We start from the raw sequence: 14,121 nt of genomic DNA, 5'->3' as shown, positions 1-14,121 counted from the left end.
TAACTCTTCCCAAGGTAAAGTTGCCCTTCTTATGCCTCACCAGGGTGTTTTCTTTTGCTTTTTAAATAGAAGCCAATTCTCTTCATAAAACAGAATTCACAAAGTTTTAATAATGTTGCTTAAGTTTTATCTGTGGAAATGAATTCCATAGATAATATGTTGAGGGCAGTGACATAATATCTATATGGGGTCTATTATCTTATTAGTTGAATACAGCCATATTGCCTATTTTTTCCTTTTTAAAATTTTAAATATACAGAAAATTGAAAGACTGCCACTAAAAACTTACATAACCTTCACCTGTAGTCAATACCCATTTACATTTTGCCATATTTGCGGGATTCCTATGTGTGTATGTGTACACATTTTTTTAAATAACTATAAAGAGTATAGCAGACACTATGAGGCTTTATCCTCCAAATCTTCAACTTAACATCTTTTAAGATTAGGACATTTTCCTACTTAAATAATACCATTATTTGTGAAAATCAGCCATAATGCTGTAATATTATCTTCTAGGACAAACTCCTGCACGTTCTGTTTACTCACAGAATACTCCTCCACTCTAAGTGTGTCGAGCTTTTTTTTCCGCGAGCAAGCAATTTCTCAATAATCTGTGGACACCAAGCGGCTGTCCTACAAGTCAACTCAATTCTGACATGACCTACCAGGAAATAGCATCAGACCCCACAGGCTAGGAGCTCATTCCCACTGGTCTCCCTTCCCTCCCACCTCAGAGGTCAGTCACCAGTCCAGGGTGTCACCTGTGCTTCTGACCAAGTGGCTATGAATTGAGGGGTTTCCACAACCCCATCCTTGAGCTCGATAATTTACTGAAGTAGCTCACAGAACTCAGTTACTATGAAAAGTTGTTTATTACAAAAGATACAATTCAGGAACAGCCATATGGGAGAGATGTATGGGGCAAAGTACATGCGAAGACGTGCAGAGCTCCCCTACCCTGTCTAGGTTCACTACCCTCCTTGCACCTCCACGTGTTCACCAGCCTGAAAGTTCTTTGAACCCTGTGTCTTGAGGATTTTCATGGAAACTTCTATACATAGCCATGATTGATTAAACCATTGGGCACTAGCGATTAATTTGACCTCCAGTTCCTTTCCCTTCACTGAAAGTTGGGGTGGGGGCGGTAGAGCTGAAAATTCCAGTCCTCCAATCACAGGATTAGTCCCCCTGGCAGTCAGCCCCCATCGTGTGGTTATCTAAGGGCTTTAGAAATCACCTCTTATTAACATACACTTAAAAGGGGGCTTGTTGTGTACAACAAAATACCTTCATCAGTCTTTATTTTTTAATAATTTGTTTTTAATTTACATCCAAGTTAGTTAGCATATAGTGCAATAATGATTTCAAGAATAGAATCCAGTGGTTCATCCCCTACATATAACACCCAGCACTCATCCCAACAAGTGTCTTCCTTAATGCCCCTTGCCCATTTAGCCCATCCCCCTACCCACCACCCCTCCAGTAACCCTCTGTTTGTTCTCCATATTTAAGAATCTCTTATGTTTTGCCCCCCTGTTTTTATGTGATTTTTGCTCCCCTTCCCTTATGTTCATCTGTTTTGTATCTTAAATTCCACATATCAGTGAAATCATACGATATTTGTCTTTCTCTAATTTCGCTTAGCATAATTTTGCTGAGTAATATTCCCACGGTGTATATATGCCACATCTTCTTTATCCATTCATCTGTCAATGGACATTTGGGCTCTTTCCATGCTTTGGCTGTTGGTGATAGTTCTGCTATAAACATTGGGGTGCATGTGCCCTTCAAATCAGCATTTTTGTATCTGTTGGATAAATTCCTAGTAGTACAATTGCTGGGTTGTAGGGTAGTTCTATTTTTAATTTTTTGAGGAACCTCCATACTGTTTTCCAGCCTGGCTGCACCAGTTTGCATTCCCACCAGTAGTGTGAAAGGGTCCCTTTTTCTTTGCATCCTCACCAACATCTGTCATTGCCTGAGCTGTTAATTTTACCCATTCTGACTGGTGTGAGGTAGTATCTCATTGTGGTTTGGATTTGTATTTCCCTGATGATGAGTGATGTTGAGCATTTTTTCATGTGTCTGTTAACCATCTGGATGTCTTCTTTGGAAAAGTGTCTATTCATGTCTTTTGCTCATTTCTTCACTGGATTACTTGTTTTTTTGGGTGTTGAGTTTGATAAGTTCTCTATAGATTTTGGATACTAACCCTTTATCTGATATGTCATTTACACATATCTTCTCCCATTCTGTCAGTTGCCTTTTAGTTTTGCTGATTGTTTCCTTCACCATGCAGAAGGCTTTTATCTTGATGGGGTCCCAAGAGTTCATTTTTGCTATTGTTTCCATTGTCTCCAGAGATATGTTGAGTAAGAAGTTGCTGTGGCCAAGGTCAAAGAGGTTTTTTCCTGCTTTCTCCTCTAGGATTTTGATGGCTTCCTGTCTTACGTTTAGGTTTTTCATTCATTTTGAGTTTATTTTTGTGTATGGTGTAAGAAAGTGGTCTAGGTTCATTCTTCTGCATGTTGCTGTCCAGTTTTCCCAGCACCATTTGCTGAAGAGACTGTCTTTATCCCATTGGATATTCTTTCCTGCTTTGTCAAAGATTAGTTGGCCATATGTTTGTGAATCCATTTCTGGGTTCTCTATTCTGTTCCACTGATCTAAGTGTCTGTTTTTGTGTCAGTACCATACCGTCTTGATGATTACAGCTTTGTAATACAGCTTGAAGTCCAGCATTGTGATGCCTTCAGCTTTAGTTTTCTTTTTCAGAATTGCTTTGGCTATTTCGGGTCTCTTCTTGTTCCATACAAATTTTAAGATTCTTTGTTCTAGCTCTGTGAAGAATGCTGGTGTTACTTTGTTAGGGATTGCATTGAATATGTAGATTGTTTTGGGTAGTATTGACATTTTAACGATAGTTGTTATTCCTATCCGTGTGCATGGAATCTTTTTCCATTTTTTTGTGTCTTCTTCAATTTCTTCTGTAAGCTTTCTGTAGTTTTCAGTGTATAGACTTTTCACCTCTTTGGTTAGGTTTATTCCTGGTATTTTATGGGTTTTGGTGCAATTCATCAGTCTTATCATAGGAAATTCAGAGGGTTTTAGGAGTTCTGTGGAGTTATTTCTAGGTTTGTTTTTTTTTTAAATCAGGATTCCATCCAGTTTCATACCTTGTCATTAAGTCATATATATCTTTAAGGTTGGAACAGTCTCCCAACCCTTTTTTTTTTTAATGACATTAATTTTCTGAAGAGTCTAGACCATTTGTCTTATAGAATTTGTTTCCTCATGGTACTCTTTAACTCATTCCTTTATCCTATTGCATTCAGGTTATATGTTTTTTGTGTTTTTTTTTTAAATGTTTATTTATTTTTGAGAGAGACAGAGCATGAGCAGGGGAGGGGCAGAGAGAAGGAGACAGAAGATCAGAAGTAGGCTCCATGCTATGAGCATAGAGCCCGATGTGGGGCTCAAACTCATGACCGTGAGATCATGACCTGAGCTGAAATCAAACGTTGGACATTTAACCAACTAAGCCACCCAGGGCGCCTCAGATTACTCATTTTGATCAAGAATACTTTATAGGCACTTATATTCATGTTGCATTTTATCAGAAGACACATAATATCAGATTGTCTGACTTTAGTGAGGATTAGTTTAAACATCGTGACCATAAAACTATCACCGTTTAAAAATTATATTTTTCTCTTTGCAGTTCCTGAGGAATCTCTAGGGTACATATATCCTATTTCCAACAACTTTTCAATGATCTTAACATCCATTAGTGATCTTTTTGCCTGAATCAGTTATTTTCTTTGGGGTTGCAAGATGGTAATATTCTAACTGTCTTTTCTTCTGCATTTATTAACTGGCATTCTTTTCTGTAAAGAACTTTCCTCACTAATATATCCTCTCTCCTCCTTCCTTCTTTCTTTGTCTTTTATTTTACCTCATTATAAACTCAATATTATTTCATTATTCACCTCATTATAGACTTACAGTTTGTGAGTTCTAATCACTGTTGTGTTTAATGTTCAATTTGTCTCTGATTTGGTCAGTGGTAGCCTTTTTAGGGCAGCTGTTTTTGAAATGACCCCATTAGTTTTTGAACATATCCTTGCTTTCTGGTATAATTAGATATCCTAAGCCCAACTTCTATCTGTCTGCCTCAGACTTGGTGTCAGATCTCATTTCTTTTGGTGAGAAATATACCCAGAAATTAAGAGCTGGGTACTATGTATGCTCATTATTATTAATGTGTGCTTACATTTAGATTCTTTAATGTACAGAGCTACGATATACATATGATTTTAAATAACTGGTACCAATTACTAGTATTACCAACTCAAATTTAACATTAAGGGAGTATTTCCTCCTCACCATCTTGCATTTTGTATTTATATCTCTTTACACGTGAGTAAAATTTTATTTCTTAATCACGTTAATATATTTATGTTTTTCTTTATTATGTAGCATATATAAAATGTTTTTAAAATTAGCAAACTACTGAGTACTGTTTAAGAATTCTGTCCTTAGGATATTGCCTACCAGGAAAGCATAGTCAAAGCACTATGTTCAAAGACCATCTGAAATAATGTTCTTCTATGTGCTTATGATATCATTATGGTAAATATTTTGATTCATTTGTTTCTGTTCCTATTAAGTATTAGCATTTGAGTTTTCTTTCCTCTTTTATATAATTTCACTCTTGGTGTATGCAAACATTTATGTAGTTCAGAAATCAAAACCATAGAGTTTTCTTGCTTCCCTCCTTATTCCTTCCACCCCATTTTCACCTATCCTCTTATTCTCTTCATATTCTTGAAAATTAAACTCATGTAGTGGAGTTTCATTTTCATAAAAGAGCAAAGTCTTATTCTCTTAATTGACATTCAAAATTCTTTGTATTTCATTAAGTCACTGTTTCTTTGTTCAGCATTTTCCAACAGTCATTAGGTAGTTATAACATTTAAGAGAATAGGACATATAATATACATATATTTACTACATGACTATTTAATATACTGTAACCACAAAAAATGGGAAATTACTCGTCTCTTTAGTGTTTGTTTTTAAAAAAGTATTTATTTTTGGGGACCGTGCAAGTGGGGGAGGGGCAGAGTGAGGGGGACAGAGGATCTGAAGCAGGCTCTGCGCTGACACTCTGAGAGCAGTGAGCCCAATATGGGGCTTGAACTCACAAACCACAAGATCATGACCTGAGCCGAAGTCGAACGCTCAACCGACTGAGCCACCCAGGTGCTCCACTTCTCTTTAGCATTTATTGAAATTTTAAGGTAGCCAACACTGGCATATTTTAACAAAAGCTGTATAATCTTTTCTTCACAGTATAGTATTCATTTTAGAGGAAACAAAAGAATAACCAAATTGTATATTAGAGTCTAAAACTGACCCTGTTATTACTCTACAAAGAGAAAAATCAGACTCGCTGCCATTCATACAAATAAACGATAAATGTGGAACAAGATGTTAGTTCTCCCCTGAAAAACATCGTATTTTGTAGTGTGTGTGTGTGTGTGTGTGTGTGTGTGTGTGTGTGTGTAACAAATTACCACAAATTTAGGGGCTGGAAACAGAAAAAAAATTTTATTTTCTCACAGTTCTAGAAGCCAGGAGTCTAAAATCAAGGTATTGGCAGGACCATACTCCTTCCAGAGCTTCTAAGGGTGAAGGCTGCCTTGCTACTTCCAGTTTCTAGTGTCTCTAGGTGTTCCTTGGATGCAAGCTAGATACCTCTGAATGCACACGTTCCTCTCCTCTACTTTCTCCTCTAAGGACACTTCTTACTGGATTTAGGGCCTATTTGAATAATCCAGGATGATCTCATCTTAAATCAATTACAGCTGCAAAATCTCTTTTTCCAAATAAGGTTCTAGTGGTGAGAACATGAACATATCTTTTTGGATGCTACCATTTAGTCCACTAATAAGTACACATAGTCGATTCTCAGTATTCACAGTAGTTATGTTTTGTGAAGTCTCAGCAAACACTGATTTAGCAAATACTGAACCATCATTTCCCCTAGGGGAAATATGTATGCGTGTGTATACATATATTTATATACCTATATATTTCTGTATCTATTTATCTTACATGGATTATAATCTTAAAAGTAACCTGTCATGGTAGAGTCTATTTTCTTTATTTTACAAAGAGAAAATGAGGTTCACAAGTATTAGGTGACTTGCCTGAGGCTACTTCATTAACAGATGCCTGAGTTGGGGTTCAAACCCCATCCAACTGACCCAAGAGCCAAAGCTTCTTGCACTACGCTGCTCTGCCCCCTCCTGTCTTCATTCTCTGGCCATACTGAAAAAAGAAACCCAAGTGTCACCTTGTTCGACCTCAGCTGGGAATGTGCACATATAGAGCAGCTTGGAGTTTCTACAGTTCTGCGCATGTCACCTCGTGACTGTGAAAGTGCAGCAATAATTGATATGGGGAACAAATAAAGTAGGTGAATTTGCATATAGTCGGAATAATGAGGATCAATTTTATGCATACACGCATACGTATATATGGATATTTTCTATCAAATGTGGCTTTGTGGCATGGTGTGTGAGGACACTTGAGAGATTGCCTAACCCCATGATCTCATAGCAACATAATCAGTGTCAAAAAATAGCATCAGTTGATATAGGGAGTTTACGGTTCTTTCTTGGGTATAAGCTCTTTCTTAGTTTAAGTATTAAAACATTTGTTGGACGTAGAATTTACTTACGTTGTACTTTTGGTTCTAGGTAGATGTGAAAATAGACCCCAAGGATTTGCGAATAGATACATTTCGAGCCAAAGGAGCAGGAGGTCAGCATGTTAATACAACTGATAGTGCTGTCAGACTCGTCCATGTCCCCACAGGTAATCAAGTCCCTTTGCTTTTGTACTTTTAACCTGTTTTTACATCTTACAAAACTATTCAACGTTGAGAAGAAAATAGTTTTGTGTTGGTGTCTTGTTTCTTGCACCAACTCTTTAAGTTGACATTGGGATCATGGGTCTGAGGTCCCCAGTGTGTTCATATTCCACTTTTTTTCTCCGTTTCAAATTTTTATTTAAATTCTAATTAGTTAACATATAGTGTCATAGTTGGTTTCAGGAGGAGAATTTAGTGATTCATCACTTACATATAACACCCAGTGCTTATCCCAACAAGTACCTTCTTAATACCCATCACCCATTTAGCCCATCCCCCCCGCCTCCATTCCAGCAACCCTCAGTTTCTTCTTTGTTTTGAAGAGTCTCTATCGTTTGCCTTCCTCTCTATTTTTATCTTATTTTTCCTTCCCTTACCCTGTGTTCATCTGTTGTGTTTCTTAAATTCTACATATGAATGAAATCATGTGGTATTTGTTGTTCTCTTATGGACTTACTTCGCCTAGCATAATATACTCTAGTTCCATTCGTATCATTGTAAATGGCAAGATTGCATTCTTTTTGATGGCTGAGTAATATTTCATTGCGTGTGTATATATACACACCACACCTTTATTTTTTTATTTTTTTTTTTACATTTATTTATTTTTGGGAGAGAGAGAGAGAGCAAGTGGAGGAGGGGCACAGAGAGAGGGAGACACAGAATCTGAAGTAGACTCCAGGCTCTGAGCTGTCAGCACAGAGCCCGATGTGGGCCTCAAACCCACAAACCGTAAGATCATGACCTGAGCTGAAGTTGGATGCTTAACCAACTGAGCCACCCAGGAACCCTGATATACCACAGCTTCTTTATCCATTCATTAGTCAATGGAAATTTGGGCTTTTCCCATAGTTTGGCTATTGTTGATAATCCTGTAATAAACATCAGGGTACATGTGCCCCTTCAAATCAGTATTTTTCTATCATTTGGGTAAACACCTGGTAGTGTAATTGTTAGGTCGTAGGATAGTTCTGTTTTTAATTTTTTGAGGAACCTCCATGCTGTTCTCCAGAGTACCAGTTTGCATTCCCACCAACACTTTAAGAGGGTTCCCCTTTCTCCACATCCTCGCCAACATCTTTTGTTTCCTATGTTGTTAATTCTGACAGGTGTAAAGTGATACTTCATTGTGGTTTTGATTTGTATGTCCCTGATGATGAGCAATGGTGGGCATCTTTTTATGTCTGGACAAAAGCCATCTGGATGTCTTCTTTAGAAAATGTCTAGGGCGCCTGGGTGGCGCAGTCGGTTAAGCGTCCGACTTCAGCCAGGTCACGATCTCGCGATCCGTGAGTTCGAGCCCCGCGTCGGGCTCTGGGCTGATGGCTCAGAGCCTGGAGCCTGTTTCCGATTCTGTGTCTCCCTCTCTCTCTGCTCCTCCCCCGTTCATGCTCTGTCTCTCTCTGTCCCAAAAATAAATAAAACGTTGAAAAAAAAAAAATTTTTAGAAAATACATCTATTCATGTATTCTCTATCCCTTTCTTAACTGGATTATTTGTTTTGGGGGTGTTGAGTTTGTTGAGTTCTTTACAGATTTTGGATACTAACCCTTTATCTGATATGTCATTTACAAATATCTTCTCCCATTCTGTCAGTCACCTTTAAGTTTTGCTGATTGTTTCCTTCACTGTGCAGAAGCTTTTTATGTTGATGAAGTCCCAATAGTTCATTTTTGCTTTTGTTTCCCTTGCCTCCAGTGATGTGTTTAGTAAGAATTTGCTACGGCCTGGGTGAAAGAGGTTGCTGCCTGTGTTATTCTCTAGAATTTTTATTGTTTCCTGTCTCACATTTGGATCTTGCATCCATTTTGAATTTATTTCTGTGTAGGGTGTAAGAGACTATATTTTTTCCATTGGATATTCTTTCCTGCTTTGTTGAAGATTAGTTGACCATATGGTTGTGGGTCATTTTTTCTGGGCTTTCTGTTCTATTCCATTGATCCAGTGTATGTGTTTGTGCCGGTACCATATTGTCTTGATGACCACAGCTTTGTAATACAGCTTGAAGTCCATAATTGTGGTGCCTTCACCTTTGTTTTCTTTTTCAGGATTGCTGTGGCCATTCAGGGGCTTTTGTGGTTCTATACAACCTTGTTTGTTCTAACTCTGAAAAATGCTGCTGGAATTTTGATAGGGATTGCATTAAATACGTAGATTACTTTGAGTCGTATAGACATTTTAACAATGTTTGCTCTTCTAATCCATGAGCATGGAATGTCTTTCCATTTCTTTGTATCATCTTCAATTTCTTTCAGAAGTGTTCTTTTTTTGTTTTAATTTTTTTTTTTTTATTAACGTTTACTTATTTTTGAGACAGAGAGAGACAGAGCATGAACGGGGGAGGGTCAGAGAGAGGGAGACACAGAATCGGAAGCAGGTTCCAGGCTCCGAGCTGTCAGCACAGAGCCCGACGCGGGGCTGGAACTCACGGACCGCAAGATCATGACCTGAGCCGAAGTCAGCCACTTAACCGACTGAGCCACCCAGGCGCCCCTCTTTCAGAAGTGTTCTATAGCTTTCAGAGTACAGATCTGTTATCTCCTTAGTTAGGTTTATTCCTAGTTATCTTATTATTTTTGGTGCAATTGTAAATGGCATCAATTCCTTGATTTCTTTTTCTGCTGCTTCACTATTGGTGTATAGAAATGCAACAGATTTCTGTACATTGATTTTGTATCCTGTGACTTTGCTGAATTCATGTATTAGTTCTGGCAATTTTGTGGTGGAGTCTTTCATGTTTCCTACATAAATGACATCATGTCATCTGCAAATAGTGAAAGAGTGACTTCTTTCTTGCTGATTTGGATGCCTTTTATTTCTTTTTGTTGTCTGATTGCTGAGGCTAAAACTTCCAAAACTATTAAACAACCATGATGAGAATGGACATTCCTGTCTTGTTCCTGATCTTAGAGGAAAAGCTTTCAGTTTTTCCCCGTTGAGGATGATATTAGCTGTGGGTCTTTCATATATGGCCTTTATGATGTTGAGGTATGTTCTATCTATCCCTACTTTGTTAGGAGTTTTTGTCAAGAATGGATGCTTTATGGGGCGCCTGGGTGTCAGTCAGTTAAGTATCCAGCTCTTGATTTCAGCCCAGGTTGTGATTTCATGGTCATGGGATCAAGCCCCACGTCAGATTCTGGAGCATGGAGCCTGCTTGAGATTCTCCCTCTCCTTCTCCCTCTGCCCCTCCCCCACTTTCATGCTTGCTGTCTCAAAAAAAAAAAAAAAAAAAAAAAAAAGAATGGCTTCTGTACTTTGTCAAATGCTTTTTCTGCATCTATTGAGTGGATCATATGGTTCTTATCCTTTCTTTTATTAATGTGGTGTATCATGTTGATTGAATTGCAAATTATGACTCACCCCTGTAGCCCAGGAATAAATCCCATATGATCATGGTTAATAATTCTTTTAATGTACTGTTGGATTCAATTTGCTAGTTTCTTGAGAATTTTTGCATCCATGTTCATCAGGGATATCGGCCTATAATTCTCCTTTTTAGTGGGGTCTTTGTCCGGTTTTGGAATCAAGGTTATGCTGGCCTCATAGAATGAGTTTGTAAGTTTTCCTTACATTTCTATTTTTTGGAACAGTCGAGAAGAATAGGTATTAACTTTTTTTACATGTCTGATAGAATTCCCCTGGGAAGCCATCTAACCCTGGACTTCTGTTTGTTGAGAGATTTTTGATTGCTGATTCGATTTCTTTGCTGGTTATGGGTCTGTTCAAATTTTCTATTTCTTTCTGTTTCAATTTTGATAGTTTGCATGTTTCTAGGAATTTATCCATTTCTTCTAGATTGCTCAATTTGTTGGCATATAATTTTTCATAATATTCTTTTACAATTGTTTGTATTTCTGTGGTGCTGGTTGTGATCACTCCTCTTTCATTCATGATTTTATTTATTTTGGTCCTTTCTCTTTTCTTTTTTGATAAGTCTGGCTAGGGCTTATCAATTTTATTCATTCTTTCAAAGAACCAGCTCTTAGTTTTGTTGATCTGTTCTACTTTTTTTGTGTGTGTCCATATTGTTTTTTTTCTCCTCTACACTTTATTATTTCCCTTCTTCTGCTGGCTTTAGGCTTCATTTGCTGTTCCTTTTCTAGCTCCTTTAGGTGTGAGGTTAGGTTGGGTCTTTGAGATTTTTCTTGCTTCTTGACATAGGCCTTTATTGCAGTATACTTCCCACTTAGGACCGCCTTCGCTGCATCCCAAAGGTTTCGGACTGTCGTGTTTTCATTTTCATTTGCTTCCGTGTATTTTTTTTTTACTTCTTCTTTAATCTCCTGGTTAACCCATTTATGCTTTAGTAGGATGTTCTTTAACCTCCATGTTTTTATGATCTCTCCAAATTTTTCTTGGGGTTGACTTCAAGTTTCATAGTGTTGTGATCAGAAAATATGCATGGAATGATCTCAGTCTTTTTGTACCTGAGGGCTGATTTGTGACCCAGTATGTGATCTATTCTGGAGAATGTTTCATGTGCACTCGAAAAGAATGTGTATTCTGCTGCCTTAGGATAAAATGTTCTGAATATATCTGTTAGGTCCATCTGCTCCAGTGTGTCACTCAAACCTACTGTTTCCTTGTTGATTTTCTGCTTAGATGATCTGTTCATTGGTATAGATGGGGTGTTAAAGTTCCCTACTATTAATTGTATTATTATCAATGAGTTTCTTTATGTTTTTTTATTAATTGACTTATATATTTGGGTGCTCCCAAGTTGGGGCATAAATATTTATAATTGTTAGATCTTCTTGATGGATAGACCCCTTAATTATGATATAGTATCCTTCTTCATCTCTTGTCATGGTCTTTGGTTTAAAATTTAGTTTGTCTGATATAAGTGTGGCTACTCTGGCTTTCTTTTGATGTTCGTTAGCATGATAGATGGTTCTCCATCCCCTCACTTCCAATCTGCAGTTGCCTTTAAGTGTAAAATGAGTCTCTTAAAGGCAGCCTATAGATGAGTCTTGGTTTTTTTGTTTTGTTTCGTTTTGTTTTTATCCATTCTGATACTCTATATCTTTTAATTGGAGCATTTAGTCTTTTTACATTCAGAGTGATTATTGGTAGATATGAATTTAGTACCATTGTATTACCTGTAAAGTCATTGTTTCTGGAGATTTTCTCCATTCCTTTCTAGTGTCTGTAGCTGTTGTTCTTTCCTTCCCGCTCAGAGTCCTCTTTAATATTTCTTGCAGGGCTGGTTTAGTGATCACAAACTCCTTTAGTTTTTGCTTGTCTAGGAAACTCCTTATCTCTCCTTCTATTCTGAATGACAGACTTGCTGGATAAAGTATTCTTGGCTTCATATTTTTTCTATTCAGCCCATTGAATATATCATGCCACTCCCTTATGGCCTGCCAAGTTTCTGTGGACAGATCTGCTGCAAACCTGATTTGTCTTCACTTGTAGGTTAAGGACTTTTTTTCCCCTTGCTGCTTTTTGGATCTTTCCCCTATCTCTCTATTTTGCAAATTTCACTAGGCTATGTCTTGATGTTGACTGGCTTTTTTTTATTTTGATGGGAGTTCTATGTGCCTCTTGCATTCTGATGTCTGTTTCCTTACTCAGATTAGGGAAGTTTTCAGCTATAATTTGTTGAAATAAACCTTCTGCACGTTTTCCCTCTCTTCTTCTGGGACTTCTATGATACTAATATTATTACACTTTGAGGAGTTGCTGAGTTCCCTAAGTCTTCATTCATGATCCAATACTTTTTCTTCTCTCCTCTTTTCAGCTTCATTATTTTCCATTATTTTATCTTCTGTATCATTGATTCATTCCTCTGCTTCATCCATCCTCATTGTCATTGACCACTCAGTTTTACATCTCCATTATAGCATTTTTTTATTTCAACCTGACTAGTTTTTAGTTCTTTTATCTCTGCAGTAAAGGATTCTCTAAAGTCCTCTATGCTTTTCTTAAGCCCAGCTAGTATCATTATTATTGTTGTTTTAAATTCTTGTTCAGGCATCTTACTTGTATCTGTTTTGATTAAATCCCTGGCTGAGACTTCTTCCTGTTCTTTCTGTTGGGGTGAATTCCTATGTCTTGTCATTTTGTCTTGGTCACTGTTTATGTGTGTGTATGTCAGGAAAGCCTATTATATTCCTGCTCATGAGAGTGATTGCTATATTGAGAAGAGGTCCTATACTGTCTTGGTACTGGTGCTTCAGGAAGTATTTCAGAGTATGCATTCTGTTGTTGTGCTTTAGCTGCTCTTTCCCTCAGGTCAATCCTTTGCAGAGTTTCTCCTTGCCTGCATTGGGGAGTGTTTGGACACTGTCCACTGTGTGCAAGTTTTAACTAAGTATGTTTCAGTCTGCTTGTTAAAAGAGGCTAGATCCTATTTCCCCTAGAGCTGAAGCTTTGCAGCACTCTGTGATCAGTATACTTGGTGCACATGAGGGGTTTGTGGTCTTCTGAGGGAGGATCCTGCTGTACTGGTTTTCAGGAGGACTTGCCTAGGGAAGATGCACCTGCAGGGTGCAGGGGGGCAAGAACTTGGTGTAGGCGGTTCCAGCCTTCACTGGGGGTCTTGTGTTGCTCACTGACATTAGTCGGTGCCGATGGGGAGGGGATAATGAGGCATTACCCCACTCTCTTGTCCCCAGAGCAGGGAGTTCAAGCCTGCCACTCTTCAGGAAGCCCTCACAAAAGAGTGAACAGCCTCCCTTCTTGTGTCCCCAGCTTCCATCACAGCCCTGCCTTCACCCTGTCTGTGTCCAAGCTTTCTGCCTGCCAGGAGGCACAGTACTCCTGTGTTTTATCTCCAGAATGTGGTGTCAAAGTTTCAAATTTTAGGGACCTGGTGCAGCATGGACCCGCGCAGATCCTCTGGGGGAGAGTCTTGCTGCACCGTGACTGGTGCTAGTTTGTCCCTGAAAAGTAGTCACTCAGCCACACAGTGGTTGGGAGTTTATGGTAAAGCACACCTGAGCAGAAATCAAGAGTCAGGCACTCAACCAACTGAGCCACCCAGGTGCCCCTAAAAGTTATTTTTTTCCAAAGCACTTTTACAGTTTTTTAATCATCCTAGTACCTTATTCAACAACTCTTCTATTATTCAGCATACTTCCCCCGGACCCAGGTCCTCTCTTCCTAGGGGAGTACTTGTGATTAAATACTGGTCTTTAGAAAGTGTATTAAAATATAAGATCAAGTGATTTCCT

At 38.3% G+C, this 14,121-nt stretch overlaps 1 protein-coding gene across 7 annotated transcripts in view; it reads left to right on the top strand.

Annotated features, from left to right (window-relative positions):
• Window positions 1-14,121, top strand: part of MTRF1 (mitochondrial translation release factor 1) — a 64,085-nt gene that overhangs the window by 37,829 nt on the left and 12,135 nt on the right. For 6 of the 7 annotated variants that reach the window (XM_086711280.1, XM_086711291.1, XM_086711307.1 and 3 more), the window contains one exon: window positions 6,771-6,888. The exons of the other annotated variant lie outside the window; for it this stretch is intronic. In XM_086711280.1, the coding sequence (XP_086567406.1) occupies window positions 6,771-6,888 (118 nt within the window). The remainder of the gene's footprint in view (window positions 1-6,770; window positions 6,889-14,121) is intronic. 7 annotated transcript variants of the gene reach the window in all.

This window comes from Puma concolor, chromosome A1 (genome assembly GCF_028749965.1).
Source record: "Puma concolor isolate L17-30 chromosome A1, mPumCon1.1.hap2, whole genome shotgun sequence".
Lineage (NCBI taxonomy): Eukaryota > Metazoa > Chordata > Mammalia > Carnivora > Felidae > Puma > Puma concolor.
The sequence above is the reverse complement of the archived record's forward strand: the minus strand, read 5'-3'. Positions and strand labels throughout refer to the sequence as shown.